This window comes from Primulina huaijiensis, chromosome 2 (assembly GCF_012295235.1).
Source record: "Primulina huaijiensis isolate GDHJ02 chromosome 2, ASM1229523v2, whole genome shotgun sequence".
Taxonomy (NCBI): domain Eukaryota; kingdom Viridiplantae; phylum Streptophyta; class Magnoliopsida; order Lamiales; family Gesneriaceae; genus Primulina; species Primulina huaijiensis.
In genome coordinates, this window is record NC_133307.1 from 28,448,712 (window position 1) to 28,473,977 (window position 25,266).

The 25,266-nt window shown below is 33.4% G+C and overlaps 2 protein-coding genes and 1 long non-coding RNA gene across 6 annotated transcripts; 2 read left to right on the forward strand and 1 right to left on the reverse strand.

The window, feature by feature from the left end:
* Window positions 1-259: 259 nt before the first annotated feature.
* LOC140971320 (uncharacterized) lies at window positions 260-1,610 on the reverse strand. The gene has a single exon (XM_073433536.1). The coding sequence runs from the start codon at window positions 1,487-1,489 to the stop codon at window positions 422-424; it is 1,068 nt and encodes a 355-aa protein (XP_073289637.1). The 5' UTR covers window positions 1,490-1,610; the 3' UTR covers window positions 260-421.
* Window positions 1,611-5,461: 3,851 nt separating this feature from the next.
* On the forward strand, window positions 5,462-11,481 carry LOC140971321 (uncharacterized). Its single transcript, XM_073433537.1, has 9 exons — window positions 5,462-6,613; window positions 6,713-6,772; window positions 6,865-6,967; window positions 7,060-7,134; window positions 8,966-9,113; window positions 9,420-9,489; window positions 10,384-10,449; window positions 10,943-11,065; window positions 11,276-11,481. Exons 1-9 carry the CDS (start codon window positions 5,644-5,646, stop codon window positions 11,380-11,382), a joined length of 1,722 nt encoding a protein of 573 aa, XP_073289638.1. The 5' UTR covers window positions 5,462-5,643; the 3' UTR covers window positions 11,383-11,481.
* A 2,716-nt stretch (window positions 11,482-14,197) lies between these two features.
* On the forward strand, window positions 14,198-21,877 carry LOC140971322 (uncharacterized). 4 transcript variants are annotated; one of them, XR_012174295.1, is made up of 3 exons: window positions 14,198-14,744; window positions 14,846-14,896; window positions 15,990-21,877. It is a non-coding gene; the product is annotated as an uncharacterized lncRNA (long non-coding RNA). The 4 variants fall into 4 exon arrangements; XR_012174292.1 differs by having other exon boundaries at window positions 14,198-14,896; XR_012174294.1 differs by lacking the exons at window positions 14,198-14,744; window positions 14,846-14,896 and adding an exon at window positions 15,260-15,592.
* Window positions 21,878-25,266: the final 3,389 nt, after the last annotated feature.

Here is a 25,266-nt window from a genome sequence, read left to right on the forward strand (position 1 = left end):
ATGATTTTTGATATGTCATTTGTGAAGATAAAACATGTTAAAATATTCACAGAGTCGAATGATAGATGACATGAAAATTTTAAGGGTCTCTTCATTACGCAGGAGAATTAATTAAATTTGCTGTGGGATTAGCAGACAAGACTGGCTATCCAACATTCCTTACTTCTTAACGGCATTTTCCAAGACTGATCAATAAGTCCATCAATCATATGTCTCAATCAAACTTGGGGAAAATAAATTGTAAAAAGAAGGCAACAAATTCATGAATAAAAATTATCTCAATGGCACACCAAACAAAAGAGGTTAGCAGTATCCATCACAGCAAACAGTATAGTGCTAAAAAAAGTCTGAAAATCAAATATTTCTTTGCTAAAGCAATCACTGTCTCGAGATATACAATCCGGCATCGTATACTTTCTCATCAGTTCCGACCGAGTGGCAATGATCTGCAGCTATAAGTCTCCTTGAAATTTGACTTCTTAGATGAAGTGAAGATCGATTCATACACCGACTTGGTAGCATTTGTCGGTATAGCATCCGTTGCCTTGAACTTCTTAGACAGCCCATTGCCATCACCTTTTACTAACTCCATCCTATGTTTTTTCCCATTCTCAGTCGATTTTCCCGGCTTCTCCTCATTCACATTGCTCATCTTCTTTGATTTCTTGCCATTATCCTTTTTTGCTTTCTCCTCTTCTTTCAGCTTCTCCCACAAAGCTGTTACCTCATCTTCGCTCCCATTGATGACTAATCTATCATTTTCTGTGAACTCTTTATGACAAACCAAACAACCCGCCGACTTCACCTCCTTCAAACTCTTTGCGCTCAAAACATGCCCACAACTTTTTATGGCAAAAAACTTGTATTTCCCGTTGAATTCTAGGCCCGAAATCGGGCACTGGAATTTCACAGCTCCATCACCACCTCTGACTCCAGGTATCGGCACCAGCTCAACCGGAATCATATCCTTCAAACCCTTAATATATCCAAACTCCTTGGGCAAATTCTTCAAAAGCAGCCCCTCGACTAAAGCCTCCTTATTGAACAAATTCCCCAATTTATCAATAACTACAGGGTGCCTGAGCGGTTCGTTGGATAAACTACAGTTAACCCATTTAGAGAGACGTAACTCATTCGGATCCACCTTATCCGGCTTTTTCACGGCGTACATATTCAGATAGCAGTCTCGAGACTCAGCTCCGGTGGCTCCTCCATCTCCTCCGCCGCCACATAATCGGAAATTTGCCGTGAGAGTTGACAAAGAGGGGATTCGAGAATTCGGGAAGAGGGGAGTGGCGTCCAAAAGGGGTTTGCCATTTAGAGTGAAGAAAAGGGATTCATGGGGAACCGAAGCTTCAGGAAAAAGGGAAGATTTCAGGTGGTGGAGTGTAAAATTAGGGCTGGGGTTTCGGAAAATCATGGAACGGGTGGGGATTTGAGGGTCCACGAATCGGACAAAAATTTGATGAATTTGAGTTTCAGATATCATACTTACAAAGGAATTCCGACAACAATCTGATAGGATTGCAACTTGAATGGCTGCAATTTACGAGTTACACTAGATCGGATGAAGAAGAAGAGCTTAATTTGTGTACATATACATACATACTAATATTAGACGGAGAGAGATGAACCTAGAGTTGAAAATGGGCTGGATCAGCATTCAGATATGGATCTGGACCGATTTACATATTGGACATCAAGATTTCTTTTATGTGGGCCTAACATTTTTAGATCATAATATATTAATATTTTTTCAATAAAGGGTTAAATCTAGTTCATATAGATCAAGTAGTTAAATCACATATTTGGTTTTACAGCAATACTTTTACTTGATTATCCATCCCTTTTTTTTTGTGAGATTCTTCATTCCTAAGCAAATAGAAAAGGTAATTCAAAATAAATTTAGACAAGTGTGATACGATGTCCTTGTTGAGAGTTTTTCGATTCAAGATTGTCTGATATTGATCCTGATCGCTTGCTCTAAAACCCTAGTGCAAGACGGAAAATCTGATGGCAGATATGTCCTTGTCTTCAGAAGAGGATGATTGATTGCTCTTGGGGTAGCCTGATTCAGATACACATCCTCCATCTTCCAAACTATTGTTACTTAGGAGGCTTCTCGCATATCATACCATCAATTTAGGGGATATGAAAATTGAATTTCAGATATTTGGAGACTAGTTAAATGAGTGACCATCAGAGAAATGGTGGGGCACAAATACCTATCCAATACCTCATATAGATTTTTTTTTTGGAGACACTTTATTTGAAAGATTATTTACAGTTAAAATAGTTTCACCTCACATGTCATGTGGAAAACCAGAACTCAACAACAATTTATTCGTTATTTTTTTCAAAGAATTATTTTTTCTTTCTGCAATGTTTTTTTTGTTGAGGAGAATAAGTTATAAATCTTTCATGTCTATTTCCGTCTTGTGCACAAAACTCATCGAATGATGATTCATATTCACATTTACGATCACTTTTAAGAATTTAATTTTTTTGTTAAGTTGATTTTAAACTTCACTTTTTATAGCATCAATCTTTCTATGACTTCATCCTTACTTGTTAGAAGATACATATAACAGAATTTTGTGTTATTACCAACAAAAATAATAAAATATTTATTTTCATCAGGTATTTGCACTCCTTTAAATCACATACACCTGTGTGAATTAAAATCAAGGAGTTCATTATTTCTTTCAATCAGTGTTCTAAAAAGCCCGCTTAAGCTTGAAGCTCGACAAAAATGCCCCGCTTCGGAGAAAAGCGAAAAAAAGCAATCAAACTGTAGTTTGACCGAATTAAGCGTAATTAAGACGTTTAATTAAACGTACTTAAGCACAATTAATCGCATCGGTTTATTTTTAATTTTTTTATTTTTAAGATATGCCCTTTTATTTTAAAATAATAAATTAGGTTTATAATTTAGATGTTTATTTTTAAATTTTAATTATGATTAAGCGTGTCTGATAATGATTTGACAAATATTTAGTATTTTTTAATGTGGTCTAGTTACAAAAACAAACAAAGATTGTAGCAGGGTTTCCCATGTGTGGTTTTTCATTGTTCGCAGATTCCTCACAACTTGCAAACATCTCTTTGTTGGAGCACACATGGCGAGTGACACCGATATCAGTCCACCACTCTCTTTGGTTTGATCCAATCAATTATACTTTAGAAACAACTGCACATATATTCATATTAGAAACCTTTTGAGATATTTCATCCACCATATTTATCTCCCTATTTTTTTTCGGTTTCTTTGCACTCTAATGCCTTGTAACCCAAACCGTCACAGTTGTAGTATTTTTCAAAAAACTTTCTCTTGAAAATATCTTTCTCGGGTCCCAGTCCCAACTTGACACCTCTTCCAAACGTGCCATTGTTTTTCTTGACCTTCGATCTTTGACCATGCTTGACCACATTAGCTTTAGTCACAACAGAATTGAATAGTATTTTCTCAGAATCATTATTGTCTTCTTCAATACGAAGCCTAACAACTAGTTCCTCCACGTTCATCTTCTTTTGTTCATGTTTCAAATAATTTTTAAAATCTTTCTAAGCCAGAGACAGTTTCTCAATAATAATTGCAACTTGAAAATATTTATTTAACACCATACTTTCAGTATGAATCTCATGCAAGATGACTTGAAGCTCTTGAACTTGACTGATGCGCATTTTTGGAGTCCACCATCTTATAATCCAAGAATCGACTAACAATTAATTTCTAAATACCACAATCTTCAGACTTCTATTTTAGGTCCAAAGGCTTCCATAACTGCTTAATTAGCTGTGCTTTATTCAATGTAAACATTGATCAGCGAGTCGCCCAAGCCATCCATGATGTAATTTATACACAAGAAATCAGAACGATGTCATACATCAATAACACTAGCAAACTGAAAATATATCTATTCTTCAACGAATTTTGGACCATCATTATTCAGAAATCTTGTCAGATTCAAGATAGCCAGGTAAAAAAAACATATTTTGTTGTCACACTCTTATTTTAGCATGTTACAAGAGTTAAATTATACTCTTCAATTTTAATTCACCAAATATAAATTTATTCCAACACCAACCACGCTCAAAATGTTATCATATGACTTTTGAATCGAAAGAGACTATATATGTAAGAGTTGCTTCTCTTGCTTTAGTCAGTTATGTAAATTATAAATTTTGGTTCCATTTTATGTCGAACAAAGTTTTTTTTTTTTTAATGAATTATCAAATGGATAAATTTAAAGAAAATGGAGAAGCTGACGATTAAATTTTAAAATAAATTACGAGTGTTTTTTTAATTAGAGAGTTGATTATTATATTTGAGTCTCAAAATCACAAATTACGTAATTAAAACGATTGTTATGGGGTTTTTTTTACATATTGTTATGTTGCATTATAGAAATATTTACAAGGACATATTATTGTAATCATTTTGGTAATACGTGATTTCAGTATGTTGAAAATCTATAGCTCTGAGCAGTGAATATAGTTCTCAATACGTAAGTGAGTGATTATAAATGTTGTATTTACATTATTTTTATTTTTCATGAATTATTACCATGTTTTTAAAATTTGAGATTTTTTTCATATTAACTAATTTTTGATGGATTTATCACGTGAACATCAAAAAAAGGTTGGTGAAACATCAATATCACAAGTATTTTATTTATGTATATATTTATTTAGGTAGATAGACGAAGGATGGAATGAGGGGTGATCATAATGTATCATAGATAAGACATTAATGTGACACAACGTATATCAATTATTATTTATCAATTAATCATAAATGGATGTTCCTAAAAATATAACAAACATTTTCAAAATAATTATAGCAGTTGGCACTTATCAATAGGTTTTTTTGTGACGAAATCACATATTTTTATCTCTGAAATGAGCTAATTATAATTCTATTTACAATAATAAGTAATACTTTTGACATGAAAAAATGTCTAAATAGGATATCTGTCTCACAAAATTGACTCATGATATTATGTCACAAATTTTTTTATGTTATTTTAATGATATAATTTTTTTTTAAAAATATTGAATTAGCCTATTAGTTTAAATGATTAAATTGTAATGAAACTTACTTATATGGCAATCTTAGAACTTGACGAGTCTTGTATAAATTATAATTTGTGTTTATAAATTTAAAATTCCTTAAAATTATTGAATTTTATTTTAACAACTTGTATTAAAGTAACATTTAATTAAATCTAGCTCCACATGCATGCCTCTAAGAACTAACTACTGAGCGCTTGAAACCTGTGGTGGATGCAGTTAAGAAACCATTAATTTAATCCACCAAACTGATCAAATCGAGCCAAAATTTAATTCATATTCATCCTATATATATTCGGTTCACTCACGGCTCATTGATCACTCCCAACTTATAAATTAAAAATAAATTATTTTTTTTGGTCAAAATTGAATTTTAAAGCAAAAGATAAAAGAGAAAAGAGAGATTATTGAACAGTCCCTCTCTTGAGTCTCTCTCCTTTCTCTGAATGGGAAAAATATTCCATAAATTGCATCAAATTTCCTTGAGCTCAAAGTGACCATCTATCTAGCTAATACCACTCCATTTTTGAATTGGGTCCCCTCACTACTCATTACAGATCAGTGCTCTAAATGAGTACTAAAGAAGCAATGGATTCGGGTGTCAGCAGAAGAAGAGCAAGTGCCCCAAAAGCGGGCTCTGTCTGGGAGACCAGAATGAAGCTCGATGAATTCAAAGGTGGCATCAAAGTCTTCAATGCCAATCATCCGAATCCTGAAGAAAATGCTCAGATTGTACGCACCACTGGTGGCATTGCTAGTCCCGTGAAGAACAATGAGGCAATTCGCCCTGTGGATAAAGGGGTTGGAGCCAAACAGAGCCCAGTTCGGGGAGGGAGCGGGTCGGCTAAGAGGAAAACATGGAAATCTGATGGTTTTGAAGGCAGCCCGATTCAAATCGGTAGGCAGAGATCGGAAGTGTGCAAGAATTTGGATGACAAGTTCAAGGAATCGACTGATTCTGCCGATGGGAATGCTAAGAAAAACCCAGTCCAGGTCAAGAAAACTAGACCAATCTCGGCTCAGTTGAGGAAAGTGAAATCGGATTCTCCCGAGGAACCAAGGGCTGAGAATTCCAAGCCGGAGAAGGTGGGGATTGAGGAACTTACTGATGGGGATTTGAAGAATTCTCCTTCACCTCCATTGGTGAAGGTAAAAGGCAATGATCATGTAGGATCTGTCGGGAAATTCGACAAGATCCCATTGGGGGGAAAATCGAGATCTGAAGAGGAACTTGGTCTATGTGAAGTGGATGAAGTCGCAAGCAATGTTGACAAAATCAAGAATACAGAAGAAGAAGAAGAAGAAGAAGAAGAAGAAGATGATGATGATAAGAAAGTTGAGGTTGCGATTGTAGAAAAGAATCTTGAAATTAAAGAGATACGTTCGCAAGAAAGTAAGCCAAAGAAATCAGTGATCCAGGAGAAGAAACTGCTTCTGGGAAATAAAAAATCTATGCTAAATTCACCCATTGTGAAGAAGCAGCTGCCACCAGCTATGAATCTTGCCAAATTTCGTCAAAATCCCACTAAATTTAACCCAAGTAAATCTTGAGTTCTCTCTGGAAATTCTTCATCCAATTGTATATATTTTTAATGTTCTGCCCCTCTGTAAGTTTTCTTCTTCTTCATCCTTCTTCTAGTTCCAGATTCAGATAATTCCCATGGAGTTCCTAGAACTCGGAGCAAATTACAGACTTTTGGTGAGTTCCAAATTCCCAAACTCCCTCGAATTTTTTATATTTTGGATGAATTATTAGTTAATAAATTCCCTTTCTTGTTTGGATTTGTGCAGCTGACTTGATCATGTGGAGGGATGTAGCGAAATCATCTTTCATCTTTGGCATTGGAACATTTGCGATGATTTCATCTTCTTACACGAAGGATCTTAATATAAGGTTAGATATTTAAATTATTTAACTATTTATAATTATAGAATTAATGATAATGTCGAAATAATAATTTGTATGATTTTATGGGATATTTGCAGCTTCATTTCTGTGGTTTCCTATTTAGGCCTCGTTTATCTTGCTGTGAATTTTCTTTTCAGATCCCTCATTAACAGGTAATTTACTATTAGTTATTTGGTTGTTTTTTATTTTTAAGCCAACAAAGTTTTAGATAAAATTGGGCCAAAATATTTGATAATGGTCGACCATATCGTACTTTTTATTCATGATCAATTTATTGTTTACAAAAAAACACACGTATAGGTATGTAAACGATCCAAACCAAACCAAACAGTATCAGGCTTGAGCTTGGTTTGTTTAAAACTGTTTGAGGCTCGAGCTCGAGCTCGAGCTTCTATTATCAGGCTCGAGCTCGGTTTGTATTGAAATTATTGAGCTCGAGAAAAGCTCGAGGTCGGCTCGAGAAAAGCTCGTTTAACGAGCTCGAGCTTCTATTATCAGGCTCGAGCTCAGTTTGTATTGAAATTATTGAGCTCGAGAAAAGCTCGAGGTCAGCTCGAGAAAAGCTCGTTTAACATGTTAATCAAGTCAGGCTCGAGCTTGATTCATTAATAGCTTGTTTAGCATGTTTAACAAGCATTACTTGAGCTCGACTCGTTTTCGAGCTCGATAAGCTTAGAATTGAGCTCGAGTTTGAGTTTGAATCGAGCTTGTTAAAAATTAAATATATCTATAAACTAATTTTAAATCAGACATAAAAATGTAAATTCATTCATAAATAACCAAAACGACACAAACAAAAGCTAAAAAAAAACATAAATCAGTATATTATTGAACATTCCAAAATCATATATCTAGAATATTTATTATATACTGATATCACCAAAATCATCTAGAATATTCATTAAATATAGTAGATCGAAGACAGCACATCATTATGAAATGAATCCGACATAATTAACTTAAATTATTGATTAATGTCAAATGCCATATCAATTTAGCATGTAAAATTTTTAATTAACCTTCACAGACTAATAGTAAAGTTACTCAACTTGTATATGACTTGGTTATGTAAATTTTTAGGAAAAAAGAATAAGTTGATTTATTTCTGTTAATTTATTTTATTTATCGTATTTTAAAGAACATTTTAGTATAATGATATACAAATAAGATTAAAAATATAATTGTAACTAAATGGTGTGAATTCATCATTTTTTCAAACATGTCTTGTATTCAATTCCTTCCATTGACATTAGTACTAATATTTTTATTTGTCAACTCAACAAATGAGCCAAGCTCAAGCTTACGAGCCACCTAAACGACTCGAGCTCGAGCTTACGAGCCACCTAAACGAGCTGAGCTCGAGTTCGAGCTCGCGAGCCTATTATCGAACATGTTTGCAAGCTCACGAGCCGAATATCTTTAGGCTTGAGCTTGGTTTGATTAAATTTTCGAGCTCAAAATCGAGCTTGGGCTTGGTTTGAAATGATTAACAAACAAACTCAAACGAGCTTTTTATCGAGCCGAGCTTCGAATAGCTCGCGAACAGTTTGGTTCATTTACATCCCTACACACGTAGCACCAAGCGTATAGATATGAGAAGATCATATGGAGGACCATCTTTAACAAAATGTGGGATTTGTAAAAGTTCAGCATTGGTTTCTTATATGTTGTAACCAATATTTGATGCTATTCGTGGAAAGATCGATTCGATAATCAATCTAGAGTAAGAAGTAATAATATTTTTTCATCAGTCGGGTTGAATATGATATCTGTCTTATAATATTGATCCGTGAAACAATTTCATATGAATTTTTTATATAAAAAATACGCAGTATACAACGATGTTTTAAAAAAACATGAATGTCATATATTAAGATTGATATATTCAATGTTAATGAATTAATGGATATGTGTGATTTATTTAAAAAAAAAAGATTGATATATTCAATTGAACTCTTTTTTTTTTTTCTCTCAAACAAATAGGGCGAGTATTGATAATAACCCAATTGAAGATTATGTGATCGGAGAGGAAGAAGCCATTTGGGCAGTAAAATTGCTTCTTCCTTGTGTGAATGAGTTCCTCCTTAAATTGAGAGCCCTTTTCTCTGGGGATCCTGTCACCACGATGAAGGTGAAATCTCATTTATTCCCTTTATTATCTTATATTACGTATTAAACTTGATCTAACAGAGACAAACAAATTTATATCAAGGTATGTTTTTTTATTTTGATACTTTACCAAATTTATCGTTGAATGTTGATAATTGCAATTACTTTATTTTATAACATAATCCAATTAATTAAAAATTTTATTTAACTCAATTGTTTTTTTTTTTTTTAAAATTAAACTGTACAACACTCACACTAACTTTATTTATTTTTGGCATACTGTGGAAATATTATATTGTGGGAAGATGACAATTTTAGCCTCTGGCAGTTGGCAGTGCTTCTGTTTGTTTTGGCAAAATGTGGCAGCTCTATCACATTGTGGAAGATGGCTAAATTAGGTACATCCCCCCCACACCACCCACCACCCTCGCTCTTTTTTATTTCCTTTATTTGAAATGATAATGGGCTTTTGATGGGTAAATTAGTAAAATGGAAGAGAGAAATTTTTTTTTTTTTGGGAACGAAGAATGAAAAAATTATGAAGAGCTTAATATGGTGATGGATTACAGTTTATTTGATGTAAAAATTCGGTTCGTTTGGAATTTTAAAATAGATGGATTATAGTTTATCCAACGTCTTTTCAACGGGATGGATTATAGTTTATTTGATGTTTTTTAAACGGGAGAACACACAGTAGTTATCTGTAGATGTGTACCGGATAAATTCTCGAGTTGAACGCAGTAACCTACAAACCACGTCAATCAGGTAAACAATACTAGGAAAATTTTGTGTGAAATACTCGCTCGGAAAGATTCTGGTAGAAAATAAAACTTGTGACCAAATATATGTATTCCATCAACTTGAAGACCACCCATGCACATAGTTTATCCTAGTTTTGATTACATACAGGTGTATATAATTGAAACCAACATGCTAAATATACAATTATGGGCCTTAAGGTATATGATAGAAGAAGTAAGACAAAAACTTGTTTGAGACGATCTCATGAGTTATATTTTGTGAGACATATATCTTATTTGTGTCATCCATAAAAAAGTATTACTTTTTATTGTGAATATCGGTAGAGTTGACCGTCTCACAGATAAAGATTCGTAAGATCATCTTACAAAAGACTCATTTTAGAAGTAAAGCCCTATTTTATAGTCACCTTAAAATAAAAATTTGTAGTCGATATATCAGACGAAAGCTCATAACTTTTTTGGCACTTAAGTTTATTTATTTATTTATATTATTATTACAATAAAAAAATTTATTTGACATGACAATAACAGGGTTCATCGGAGTATTTACGTTACCAAAAGTCTGTTCCTCCTATTCCGTTCAGATAACTGCATACGGTAATTAAATAAATCACCCAACTCTGAATTTTATGCAATTATTATTATTATTTACGTTGGCCGACACTATTATTTTCATTTATTATATTCCATTATTTCTGGCATCAAATTTTTTTTAAAAATAAAATAATGTATTTAGTTTATATTATTTAATTTTGAGATCAATTCATAATAAATGTTTGTCCGCAGAATTTATTTTTATAAAATAGTTTTTTTTCCCTTTTATCAATATATATATAATAATAAATACATGATACATTTGTTGTAATAAATAAAAATTAAATTATAAATGCAAAATAGAAGGTGTACAATAATTGACTAAAAGTTTAAATGTGTCAGAGTTAACCGACAGTGTAATTAAATAAAATAAATAAATTTACCGACAGTAGGGCCCAGCTCTCTACATTTGTGTGCCAACTGGCGTCTTTTTGTTTTTTTTTTTTTTTGTTTGCAAGTACTTTTGTTAATTGTTAATGAACGTCATTACTTCAAGGGATATTCTGGATCCGACGGTTTAGTGACGTTTGGGAGTCATGCCCTCACAAGAAAGCCGTTGGATTTGCAACCTTTTCTCTTGTTTGGAACCTATCATCTGTAATCGCACGAATTTGGACAGGTAACTAAACATTAATCTTTTGTTCTAATATTAAAAATAGCTTCAATGATAATAAAAAAAATATGAACCATCATGAAGATATTTTTAAATAATTAATTCTGTGTTATTTTTTTTTAAAAAAGAGGAAACTTATGTACGTAATATTAATGTATAGATCTTGAATTTTTTTTTATTAATATCAATGAAATATCGAAATTTTATATTACGCAGTGTTCATGTTATACGTTGTCTTCAAGTGTTACCAACATTCTTTGATAAGAGACGAACAAGAACAAGGAGAAGGAAGAAGTGAAGTTAAAAGTAGGATAAATGCGTGATCCTAATTTACTAAACAAGAACGCCGGAAGTTTGCTGATTAATTAGGACTTTGTATGATATTATATATCTGTTTCATGCTATATTATCATATATACATACATTATTATCATTAAATTCTTTTACTTTTTTTTTTTGTTTCAGAAGAGAATAAAGTTTTTGGTTCTCAAATCATATATATATTTGGAATAAAGCTTATTTACAAGTGTGAAACACGACAACATGACAAATAAAAGTTATTTGCACCCGTTTGATTTATGGAATTTGAGCTGATGGAGACTGAATATGAATATTTATTTATAATTATTATGAATCATATTGAAATTTCTCAACTTGGCCCAACACAAAAGCATGATATATTTATAGTATTATCTATTCTTATATTACATCATTTGCCCATATATATTATATTACATTTACATAAATTGTTTTTAAAAATTAAGCTTCAAGTCGCTAAGCATTCCCCCGTTGCATTATTTCTGGTCTCAGAATATTTTCTTAGATCAATATTATTTAGGCAATGTACAATGGTGATGAACCCGCTGCTGCTTCACTGGCTCATTGGATTTCTCGTCCTCCAAGAGGTGAGGACCTCAGCTCGTACGCGGATGTTTTCACCTGCAAGGAAGATGGTGGGCCTCGCACGGAGACTCTCTGTGCGATGAAGCTTCCATCATTAATTTTTTTTTATTTAATTTTGATCTAACAACCAAATTAATTTGGTCGTTTTAAAAAACAAAATTTATTTTAAAAATCATAATAACAATACGAAAATTGTGGAATTTTTTTTTTAAGTTCTGAAAATCCAACAACTATATTTTATAAAATCCAAACATTTTTCTATAATTAATTTGATTTCATTTTACACGTACAATCTTTAATTTCTTTCACATACACAATCTCCAATATTTTTCGCAAGCATTCTTCAATATTTCTCATGTCAAACACGGACTCCTCATCATCGGATGATGAAAATGTGTCCTACCCCGTGATCAACCAATTGCTCTTTTCGTCAAGACGATCATCAACCTAGAGATAATTGGCACACACTGCTGTAGTGCTTGAATTGGGGGAGACAAGCCGTGTAAGTGGCTACAAACGGAAATAAAAAATTTGAGAACGTGTTGTTGGAGATGAAAGATTTAATACTTCAAAAATCCCATTTAATCGAGAAAGATTTTCGAAGGTGATTCCGAATGAGGAAATCTTTGTCACCTTCGAAAATCTTTATATTCAAGAATTGTGGAAACTTTACAAACCAATGTGCTTTAATTTTTCCAACAGAACACACCCGGTAAGCTATGGTTTTTATTACTTCAGAAGGTTTCGACTGCGATCCATCTGTTTGCATATGATGTTGCAGGTGATGATGTTGACCAATACATACGGATGAGTACATCAACGACGTTGGAAATTTTTTGAAGGGGGTTGTATCATATATTTTTTTGAGCAATATTTTAGACAACCAATTATACCTATAGACGTTGCTCGACTAACTGCTGAAAAATCTTAACAATGTTTCTCGGGATGCTTGGAAGCATTGATTGCATGCACTGAGCTTCGAATAATTGTCCAACAGCTTGGGCAGGATAATATCAAGGTGAACATGAAAAAAAACCTTCAATCATATTACATGCTGCTGCATTGAGGGATTTATGGGTTTGACATGCATGCATATTTTGGCTTATTAGGATGAACGGGAATGGGTACAACATGAGCTACTACTTCGTAGATGATATTTATCTATCTTGGGCCACCTATGTGATAACCATCCATTGGCCCCGCTCGCAAAAAACATAGGATTTTCGCACGATATCGAAATGAGTGAGAAAAGATATTGAGCAAGCATTTGGTGTACTCTAAGCACGCTGTCATATAGTGAGATGTTCATCTCACATGTGAGATCCAACTGATTCAGATTATATAATGAAAATTTGTATCATTCTCCATAACATGATTATTGAGAATGAAATGGATGATATGCTGAAAGATCGTGATTTCTTAGCTCAAGATGATGAATATGTGCCTCTAGATGTTGTCCTTCAATATATTCTACCGTTGAGTTCAACACCTTTCTGGAGCGACATGCTGGCATTCAGAATCGAGAATTGCACCACAGACTTCAAATGGACTTTATTGAACATATATTTGGAGTTTACATGTGATGCATAGTGGAATTATTCCATTTTTTAATTGAGTATTTTTAATTTTGTGTATTTGTTTCTAATTATGTGTATTTTTAATTATGTTTTAAAATTTAATTATGTGTATTATATATTTTAATTATCATATATTTTTAAATACAAAAACTATTCATTGAAATTTAAAAATCATATTTCGATATTATCTCATTAACATAATCTCACTATTATAAGAAAATATAATGAAATTATCAACGCCGTCAATTTTTAACATGCCCTTATGTAAAATATTTCAATTTATATATACTTTTTTCTTGCTGTCTGTCGTGATTTCAGAGTCAAAAGAGATTTTTTATGGGGTAACTTTTTGATATTTTGTCTTTAAATAATTTTGATATTTATATTTTTCATTGTGACTTGTATGTATTTCAGGTTTGATCATGTTGTTAGTTAATGTACGTATTCTTTTGGTCAATTAATATGTATATTTTTAATTTATTTTTTTCTTGATGTAATGCCATGTCACTAGAAATTGTTATACGTTCGATATCATGTCAACAATTCGATGGAAAATATTAAAATCGAAAAAAAAATTAATTGGATTGGACGGTCAATTGACCGACAACATTAAAAAAAACATATAAATTATACAAACAATGTTATTTCTCCGGCAACTTTGTAGTCGATTCGACTTCATCAAATCAGCGAGTCTATTCGTTTTATTGCCACTTGAAATTTTACAAGATCAGGTCTGTTTTTTGTGCGTATGATCGTATCGAATCGAATACAAGTCGATTCAACCCCACCCCGGAAACAAATACGGTATACGCGTTCACAAGCTTCCATTCTGACACATCGAATCCCAGTAGTTTTCCCAAACCAATCCACCGTGCACACGTCTCTCCCACATAGTCAACAGCATTGGGGAAGGAGGTTTGATTCAAATAATGTCAATCTTTACGAAGATTCCTCCATCGTCCTTTGTACCCTCGCTCCTTTGAATGTGAGGTGATAAGATCGTACGAAGAAGCCCGAGACAACCAGAAGTGCGAAGAAAATGCCACTGCCCATGACACACCGAAATTTGTGATCTTTTAAAGCAAAAATTATTGTCCATAAACCTTGATCAACTGTTCTGTGCACTGCATGGACCGGAGGAGCTATAAACATGGTGGAGGTTGTCTTCTCCGGCAGTCATACTCAAGATTTACGAAACCCTAATGGTTCCATTAGAAATTCTTGTGGGCATGTGGTTTCTGGCAAAAGCTTGTTGCTTTTATGTACAAAAGGCCTTTTCAAAAAAGGGTTTCTCTTTGATTTTCAGATATGATCCTTTTCCACGAAAATTACAACAAAGATGGGTCAAGAACAAGCAGTAAGTCCAGAAATATTGATGGGTTTTGGATTTTTTCGGATGAGTGAGGGGGAGAGGACTTGACAGAAGAGAGTGAGCATACGCAGCCAATTGTATAAGAAGTATGCTTTTGTGTATGCGTGTGCTCATTACTTTTCCGTCAGCTTCTCTCTCTATCCCTATCCCTCGCTGGTTCTTGAGCTTATATATCTTCTGTTACCCACTTCAATTTGTGACGTAATTTCAATACCTTTCTTGTTTAATCTCGTTTTATGCTCTGGAAATGCTTGAAAAACGGATTATTCCTTGATATGTTAGTGTTAAATAGTGAAAAATGAAAATGGGGAACTCGATTAAATAAGCCACCTGCCACTGACACACACACCGCCACTGAGAAACAGACGCGCACACTACATATTTCGCAGCAATCTGTGTTTTTTTTTCTCTTGTTTATACTTTATATGTTTTAAATGCTATTTTGGCGAAGGAAAAAAATCATCTTATTTCATGTTAGAGATGGAAACCTGCGAATTACTTTATTTTCACGGATGTATTCTTGTTTTTTTTATTCATTATTTTTCTAGGAAAATATTGTTATTTTATAATAATTTAAGTTATCCATCCACTACTAAAATGTTTATAATTTATTATTGGGGTGGAGTTCTGGAGCGTGTATTTTGAGGTTGCTTTTCGAGAGGACGAATTGGGTTTGTTAAGGTACACCCGGGTTCTGTTCTTGTTTTAACGGAAAAAACTCAAGTTTTTCTAGGGTAATCTATTGAATTTAATAAACTCCAGGAAAAAAAGACTTTATCTTTTTACAATGTTTTTCCGATCATCCTTATCCGTTCCCAAGCCAAAAGTATACAGTAACCAGCTGAAATCTGAATCTCATGTTTTTCTTTTCATATTCACATTTCTGACATTTCCCCTTTATTTTATACACATGATTCTTTTTTCTTTACTGGAAAAACTTGGGTTTTTAATTTGGAATGATGAACCCACTTTAAGATTCTTGAACCTTGAATCGTAGTGGCTGGAAATTTGATTTAATGAGTTTATTTTATGTGAGTTGCTGTTTTCCTAGAGTTTCAAGTTCTTATTTCTGTTTCAGAATCATAGACAGATAAGGAGGAGAGTTCGTATGTACATGGATTGGTAAGGTATTTTATGCATTCATAAACCTGATAATCTTCTTTTTTTTTTCCTTTGTTGTTTTTGGGTCAATTCTCTTCTCAGTAATTTGACGGCTCGTGATTAATTTTAGTGGATGTGTTGAAAAATCACTCACAAAATCTGGAATATATATCAGGTACTGTTTACTTGTTTAGTCTTCTTCGTGTGATCCATTTAGATGGTGCTGTTTGCTTGTCAAGTGGAAACTTTATTCGGTTGCATTTTATACGTTACTTGTTTAATCTGGTGTTGCTTGATTTTCATTATAATACAGATGCCTCTTGTTCATTCTATCAGATTCGATATTTAATTTCTTAGTGATTGTGGTTAACTAGATGAGTATAGAGTGATAGTTTGTGTAAAGGAAGGATTTGTAGTAGGATTTTGTATTAGAAAGAACGAAGCCTGTGTGGATTGTGGGATGGATATTCACCATCTTTAAATTGTGTAAAACAGCCTTGTGAATTTTATGATTATCAGATTAACCCGAAAAAACTAGGTGATGGTTCTGAAATTTGTTGAGAATTTGCTACGCAGCATTTAACCATCTAAGAACATTAACATAGCTTAATAATGCAGTTTTCTTGTTACAATTGGTCAAAGTTTAAATGTCACATGTTTAAAAGTCGAAATTTTTAAATAACATCAGATCTATTCGAGAAGTAGGTCCTAGGTTCAGTGTCACTCTACGAAAGATAGTCCATATGTTTAGAATGAAATGTCGCTTACCAGATTTTACAAGATGGGGTCTTTCATCACTTAGTGGTTAGCACCAAAGTTTCATCAAAACCTGTGTCAGATGAAATAACTTTTTATTTTTGTCTTATGGAGGGATTACTGGAAAAATAACCATGAAATACCTTTTGAACCCAAAGCGTCAAGTATACTATATAGTATTAGACTCTTGTCATTGTCATATATGTGCATTTTCTACTGACTTCTTATTTTTCCATAAGCGGAAAATAGTTTCAAAGTTGATCAATGGCACCTTGTTGATATGGGATCACACTCATATTTTGAACTGATTCCAGTTCATCATCCTTCAGATCCTTTAAGTGGTTCTATATGTGAAATCAGAAGACATCAAAATCAAGAAACCTTTGGTTACAAATATATCTAGATATATGTGTGTCTGCGCATGAATTCCATGACTGTGAATCATATAGAGAAACAAGAGGGATGAAAATAAATTTGCAGGCAACATGATGATATATGTTGAACATCTTCAAGAGTAAATCATAGCATTTGAATTATAAAGTAACTTCAAGGCTCAAGCAATCAATGTCAAGACTTGTTCATGGTATCAAGTAGTTTCCTTTGATAACAATGAAGAATCTTTTACTTTGTGCATTTGCACCTCAAGAGCTTGTTTCCAACCCTTGAATGTGGATAGTTGGTAGTTGCTTGTCTTTGAAAAGAGAAAAAGATACACGAATTATATATCAAGTACTCAGTTCCTCGAGTAACTTCTGTTCCTATTGGTCTGCCTGTTTTTATCTATTGCCATGTTGAAAGTTCAATGTCGTGCTGATCAGAAATCTTGAATTCTTCTAGTACAATAGGATTGTTATTTTCATTGACAAAGTTGGTGCTAAAAATCCCTCGTGGGTAATGGCATTTTGTTAATGACTATTTTACGATAAAGTGCAGTGATAGAAAGATACAGTGGCAAAAGCGACTTGCATATAATATTATGAACCTGAAAAGGCATAAGATATAGGGAGAAAAATGTTAAGTGGCTGTTGGATGAAAGAAGGGCTCTTTAGGCATGCAAAGATCTTGCAAGATATGTATGATGGAGTTGCAATTACAGTAAGGGTGGTCAGGAACCCCAAAAATGCGTAAAAAAGCCAATATGCATAAACTGTAAACAAATCTATAAGAAAGCTAAATTAAAGAAGCCACACCATGATGGAAAGCTTTAGCCTACTAAATATGGACACTTTTACCTGGAAGAATAATGGTACTGAGTTATAGAGACCAAACCATGAGAATGTACGAGGGTGATTAGTCAAGTTTTGAAATACTTGGACAAGTTTTCATGAACAAAAACAGAAGGCAATAGCTCTTATTATGAGTTCTTAACTAAACATCTCATATGGTGCCTTAAATGGGGATGAAACCCTAACTATAGTCGCAAAGTGGGCGGGCTTAAACCATGACATGTTTGAATGCATACTCTATATTAATCATTAATACTTGAAATTAAACAATAAACTAAGCTAGTTCAGGCGCATTAAATGGTAGTAATTTAATATTGCGTATGACTAATTGATTAGCTGATATAAATTCTGTTTATACCTTTTTGACTTTCCATGTATTATCTCACATTTCCCTTGCTAAACATGGACAATACTTTGAGCTCCAATGATCTTGATTCTTTCTTTTACAGTTATTAATTTGTTAGTGGATCATGGTGAAGGTTAACATCATTTTGCCTCAGTATAAGAATCCTTAAAATCTTGGAGTAGACCAGATCAAATTTTGTGACGGAATCAAAACATGGCAACACCAAGTTAACACCTCCACAAATACCTATCTTGAAGTTCAGTTCCTATACATGATACCTTCGGAATTATCTTTAGAAAAAATAAGAGCTTTTTATACCTGCAATTTGAATGACATTGTATAAAGAATCGTTAAAGTCATTATTGTTAAAAGAAGCCTCTTCAATTATTTTCCTTTCTTCTCTATCAATGCCCTACCCTCATCTGCATTACACCATTGTATTTCATCTAAGTACATCCCAACAGAGGAAATGACTCATTCATTTAGTCGCTTCTTTTTATCACAATCATGCAACAATTGGAGTTTTGATGGCATTGAAAGCTTTCTTGCTAGTAAATTTAACTCGTCAACCATCTTTGAGCTTGGGATATTCTGTTAATAAAAGCATGAACGGTCATTGAAACTTGGTATGAGAGTTTGGATTTGGAAGGGAAAAAAGTTAAATGATGGGAAATTTAAAAACTTTGGTTGTTTGAGAGATTTTAATGGAAAGAAATAAAGGAAAATGTGTTATATATTTAGAAGACAAATTTCCTTTCAAATGTTGATGGAAATGAAAAGAAAACTAAAATTTTCTTTTCTTCGTTGCTTAATCATATTCTTATATGCCACCATATCATTGCGAATTTGTAACGCCCTTACCCGAGTCTCTACTAAACAGACTAATAAGCATGCATAATTAAACTTGATAACAACAATTAAACAACGAAAATCAAATAACTTAATTATCTTACAACCCGAACGAAAACAAAATAATAATATCAGTCTTAAACGTTAATACAACCGTATTGAATTCATAATGTTGCACGAGAATACAATAAACCAAATAAAAATTTCTAGTGGATCACGAAAAACCCAATTGTTCTAGTCACTGCCTTGGCCGTTTGAACCGTCGAACCTAAGATCTGCCCCGTGGAGTGGGGCGTCCAAGATGAAAACAAAGACATGAGCGGCAATCGCCCTATACGAGAATGTACGAGTATACAAACCAATATGACGTATGCGAAATGCAATATTCTTGGATATCAAGGATCAAGTCTAGAATCTCATGCTCAGTCTAGAGAAGCCTGAGTGTGTAGTCTCTGATATGTCATATATATGTTTTGGCTCCCACAATCATCATCAAGACGTAAACCTATAATGTCCAGAGTCATCAGATCCCGTGAGTCCCGTCGGTCACTGTAGCTCTCAATACCCAACCGTCCACAATACGGAATAAGGTTGAACAACCCAAACAAACGAGGTATATCTCGAAAGATATCAGGCCCGACATGATATGTCGTGTTTAATATGTCAAAGCAGTAAAACATGTATCATGCAATAGATAAATATGTTGCATATAAGTGTGTATACTACGTTTAGATATGTCAGTCAGTACATCACGCACGTCACTAAAACAATCTGACAAAAGGTCTACTCGTCTGAACCTCTACAATACCAACATACTGAAATCACTACCATGCCATATTCAGAATTACTAAACATGCTTCAAAGTTCTTCCTAATGATCCTTGATTCACTATTTAAGGCTTCAGTATAAATGCATCCGTTGTCATCCCGATGATGACATCTCGATATCCGTGTCCTAATTTACCGACCCTTCCTCGAGTCGGAACTAGCTCTGAAGCTTTCCGATGCTAAACTGCCCTAGAAACTTACTAAAAACCTATTGCATATGGTTAGAACTCGATAGAGAAGCTGAGGGAAAGCGATGTAGGGAACAAATGAAATCAACTTCTATTTATAGGCTGCATCCGGATTAGTTCAAAAAATCAGAACTCAATCTTATCTGGAACATGTCATAATTACATTTGTGTATTTGGATTTCTTGGGATAAGGTAATCTGAAGTACATTGAGTTATCCATTCTAAATTTGTTGGATCCCAACATGCTGATCATCAATTAATCACCTTCTCAATAATTTTTAATTAATAACTCTTTAATCATGTCTTAATTAATAGTTCATCCAAATGAGAATTTGAGTCATTACCAAATTTGGTTTTTTTTTTTTTACCGAATTAGAATTTCAAGAGATACAATGCGTGCATAAAATGTTTCTAAGGCATGCTAGGGTGACAAGGCATAAAATTGTAACCCGTGTATGTTCTCAACAACTCAACCATTATCCCAAGCTCCAGTGTTTCAATGACCACACCACTACTCCACGAGTCTCTCATAGACAAAGCACATATCATCACCTTCACAAGATTAATTACGATTGTTTGGCAATGGTACCCAATCAATAATAAATACTTCTTGTCATTTTCTCGTTGAAAGCAACAAATTTTCAGTATCCTATCACCCCTCTACTTGACTGTTAATAAGTCAAGAATAGATGTAAAAGATAAATAAGCTCAACATCTCACTATGAAACACATAGCTCATGCTCCTCAACACATGCTTGTTTTTCACTTTTAGTGATTGTGTTACTGTAATGGTATTATGATGTTGAATATTGTCGACCTTACATCGACATGGCTCTAAACATTACTGTGGTATCTAGCGTGTGTAAGCACTCAAGGGATAAAATGACTAAAAGTGCAAAAAAAATTAAGTTCGTGCATTTAAACTTAAATTTGGCCATCTAAAGGACCAAAATTTAATTTAGGCCGACTTACTGGACAAAATGTGTATAACCGAGCGTTTGTCGATTTACCAAAAACTATAGCTGATAGGTGCAACTCAAATCTTTTAAAACATACAACAACTCAAGCACCATGTTTTGATTGTTCTGCCCAACATGGACAATTATGAGAATTCAACAATCTCTGTCCCGATAATTGCACTATTTGCAATATATGAGAATCTAACATGTTACCTTGATTCTGATATCAATTGTTAGAACCAAATGTTTTCTGATTTATCAAAAGTTATAACTGCTAACAAGGGTGAAATTCAAATATTTTAAACCATATATCACACTTCGATTGCTCTACATATTCCGCTTGGACAATTATTGTTTGTAGAGTTGTTATTTTCCCTAAATGTACATGCAATTTGGACAATCAATCATAGACATGTCATGGAATGTTTAGCTTGCATTATTTACAATATACTCTACTTAGATACACAAATATTGACATGCTCATTCCAAACATAGTATCACATTAGTATATCTCCACTCAAAAATTAACTGATACCCTATAGTGAATTGTTTAATTCACCGAAAGCCTACTCCAATTAGTAAACTAGTTATCGTTTTTGTGTCACTGTTGTATAAACATGTAAATTCATAAATGTTATTCGAACCATACATTCAATCAAATACTGTCTACAAACTTTTTGAGAAATCGAGCTTATCATGCTATTTAACTAGTCCGAATAAACTTCAACAGCACTCCACATAATGATCTCCATTTAAAGTATATTTATATGCCAAAAGTATATTATAACATGCTTAACGAGCCAAACATTTGATAATAATTTAGTTCTTGCATTTAATAACCACATTTCTTGTTACTAACAAGTATCAAACACCCAAAAATGAAACATTCATAACCTAAGGGAATGACATAACCATTTTACTATTAAAGTCAATTATGCAAGAAATATAAACGTAAAGCCTTCTTGCCTAAGCTTTGAAACATCCACATGTCTCAAAGGACGTTCAAGCTCCCCAACAAAATGGTTTCTTGGTGTCCTCTTAAGAAGAATATAGAATTTTTGAGTTAAAATCAAAAGAGAAACAAGATTTTAATGAAGAAAAACATGAAACTAATGGAGAGGGATGAAACCCTCACTACTCTCACTTGGTGCCAACCAAAAAGAGTGAGAAAAGCTAATTTATGCTCAAAAGGTTCTAGTTAATGAAGGGAAAGGATCATAGTTTGGCCTACCAAGGAACCACGGTCATAATCGTGGTCGGTTCTATGCTTGTGTATTTTTTATGGAACACAGAGATTGGGTCCATGACACATCAGGCATTTGATATGTTACACCTTACCTTGCTTCATACATCTCCTCGTGGTTGCTTGGTGTATGCCTGTTACACGACACATTTAATTTACCACTCAGCCATGGTCGAGCTTGGGGTCGTATTGCCTCATACTAAAAGAAAGCGTGTTCACACTTTCATTTTTGTGGTTCCGTCTTGCCCATGCATAGGTCCGTAGTCCGTAGACATGTCTGTGTTTGGGTCCGTTCTCAGCACTGGAACGAGAATCACTTCAAAACTTGATCTTTCAATACGAGTGCTAAAATTAGGAATAGTAAGGTTAAAAATCAAGTGAATTTACCTTGGTCATGGAGCGCAAAATTTGAATTTTTTTATTTCCTTTAGATTTGGAGTCAATATTTGGTTTCAAATTTGTGTATTCAGTTCTGCATTGAACACTCTGGGCGTTTAGATGAGGTAAATTTTTGACATCTTGAATTGTTTCTACAAAGACGAAGTAAATATTGAGTAGACATTGATGAATAGGAAAATTGGACAACAATTTTATATGACTGCAGAATGCATCCAATACTAAGAGAAAAGTTGTAGAGGTCAGTCATAGGAACCATAAGACATGGCAGTGAGTCTCGGAGAGTGAAAATCTAACATTTTAGAAAGATTATTGTATCTAATCAATGTTCCAATTTGTAGGTAATGTGTAGTTACACATGAATAAATCAAACAAGGAACAAACTTTGAAAAGAAAATGTTGGGATAAAACCACATTAGATAAGATTATTTGATAATTGCTTGGGCAAGTCCAACATCGACCAATAAATAAATATGCGAAAAGATGGCTTGAAGGAGATAGAAACTAAAATTAAGTTATTAAGTACGAATCTGACATTAATGATGATTGATGACCATAAATTTGTCCTTGTAAGTTTGTGTTATGAAGATTAAAACATAATTATTCTGCTTTGATCATCGATAGAATATGGACTTACAACTTCTTGATTGATATTTACGAATATGTGGAGCTCAACATGCATCGTGTTAACCATTATTTATCTCATTTTGATTCTAATATTCCAAATTTATTATAAAATAGGTTGCTCTAGTATATAGGCAAAGTGTGTATCTAAAGAATGTATGGTTTATTTTTTAAAAAACTAAGAATGTATTACTGATCATAACCATTCTTGTATGTCCAACTTTAAAAAAATGCACAAATTTTCAATCGTGAGTTTCGACTATGATCCATTTTGGACTTTTCTGTGTCGATTTTTATTGTCCGTCGCTAAAAAATCGATGATTTAAATCTGTATAATAGTACGTGTTTAGAATATAAAGGATTGAGAAGGTCACTTTTGAAATTAAATTAATATGTGTGGCCTTTATATTAAGTTCATTTTATGACACTCAATGCGTGGTCTATATGATTATTTTCTGCAAGAGTGATATATAACTTTTGCTTTCTGGTTTTGAGGTATGTTTGTGTGAGAGCTTGTTTAGCGTAGGTTTTTAGCTTGCAATAATGTGAATATTGGTGTTATATTCTTGACACATCTTTGACATATCCTAGCTTTTGTATGTTATAGTCTTGTATTTTGTTAGGAATCAAACGAGAATTTGTTGGAAAAAAATATCATTCACTAGTAAGTTATCACTCACCATTTCATGCTTCATGTTTTGTTAGACTGTATATCATTTTTTTAAGAACGAAATTCATTAATTAATAAATTTAAAATGTATGAACGAAGGATGATGCATAGTTCTAACTTATCTTACGAATGAAATCAAGTTCTTCTAAAATCATTATATAAGAGGCTCGGATGGTTGCTACACAAGCCACTGCATGGTCATTTTCCTAATTCATATCTGTAAAAGGACCAAAAGTTGTTAACCCAGTACCAAATGTCTGATATGGACACATTTTCGCAAAAACTCTATGATCTTTGAACGAAAGGTAGTGTAGCTTGTTTTCGTCAGAGAAGTTTTCGGAGTGACCATAAATTATTTGAAAAATTATATCAGTGGTTTATTATATGACCTGATATTGCATAACCAGAGCCACTGTGACATAATGGATTATGTTTTTTTTCCTTTGCCCACGCGGCGTTGTAATTTCTTGATTTGTGAGGTTTGACAGATGGTGAAGGGTATGGAGTTTGAACATGATTGGTTGGAGTTGTGCGTTAGTGCTCCTTTGCAGAAAGATGCTGAAGAGGTGGAAGCAATCGACAAATGAGTTGAAGTCGGAAAAGTTTTAAAGAGGCATCCTCCAATGACCCGATTCACAAGTAAACCCGCCCCGTCCCTAACAAGGAATACATTCAGTTATCATGAAGTCAGGTGTGTTCTTCCGCAAAGTATCCTTCAAGGAATGGATTATGAGATTGGAACCTATTTCCAGTTTCCATGTATCTTGGGATTGATTCATTGCATCATAAGATACCTCTCTATTGCCCGTTTTATTTTCTTTCGTTTTCTCCTCTCTTTTGCTTCCATGACTGATGATGTTCATCTTTGTATCATTTTCATGGCTTCATGACACGGTTTTGAAGGCCGTATAATCTTTGTACCCCAATTGTGTATCATATACACTCTATTTAATATGTATGTATCCATTACTAAATATATAATTAAGGCCGTATAGTCTTTGTATACCCCAATTGTGTATTATATACACTCTATTTTACGAGAAATATTTAACAATGATACATCTTTTTCTTCATTTGTTTTGGAAATAAAACTCATCTCCATCCGTCTTTAAAACACAAAAATATATATAAATAATTTGTCGAGATTTTTTAAAAATATAAATAAATAAA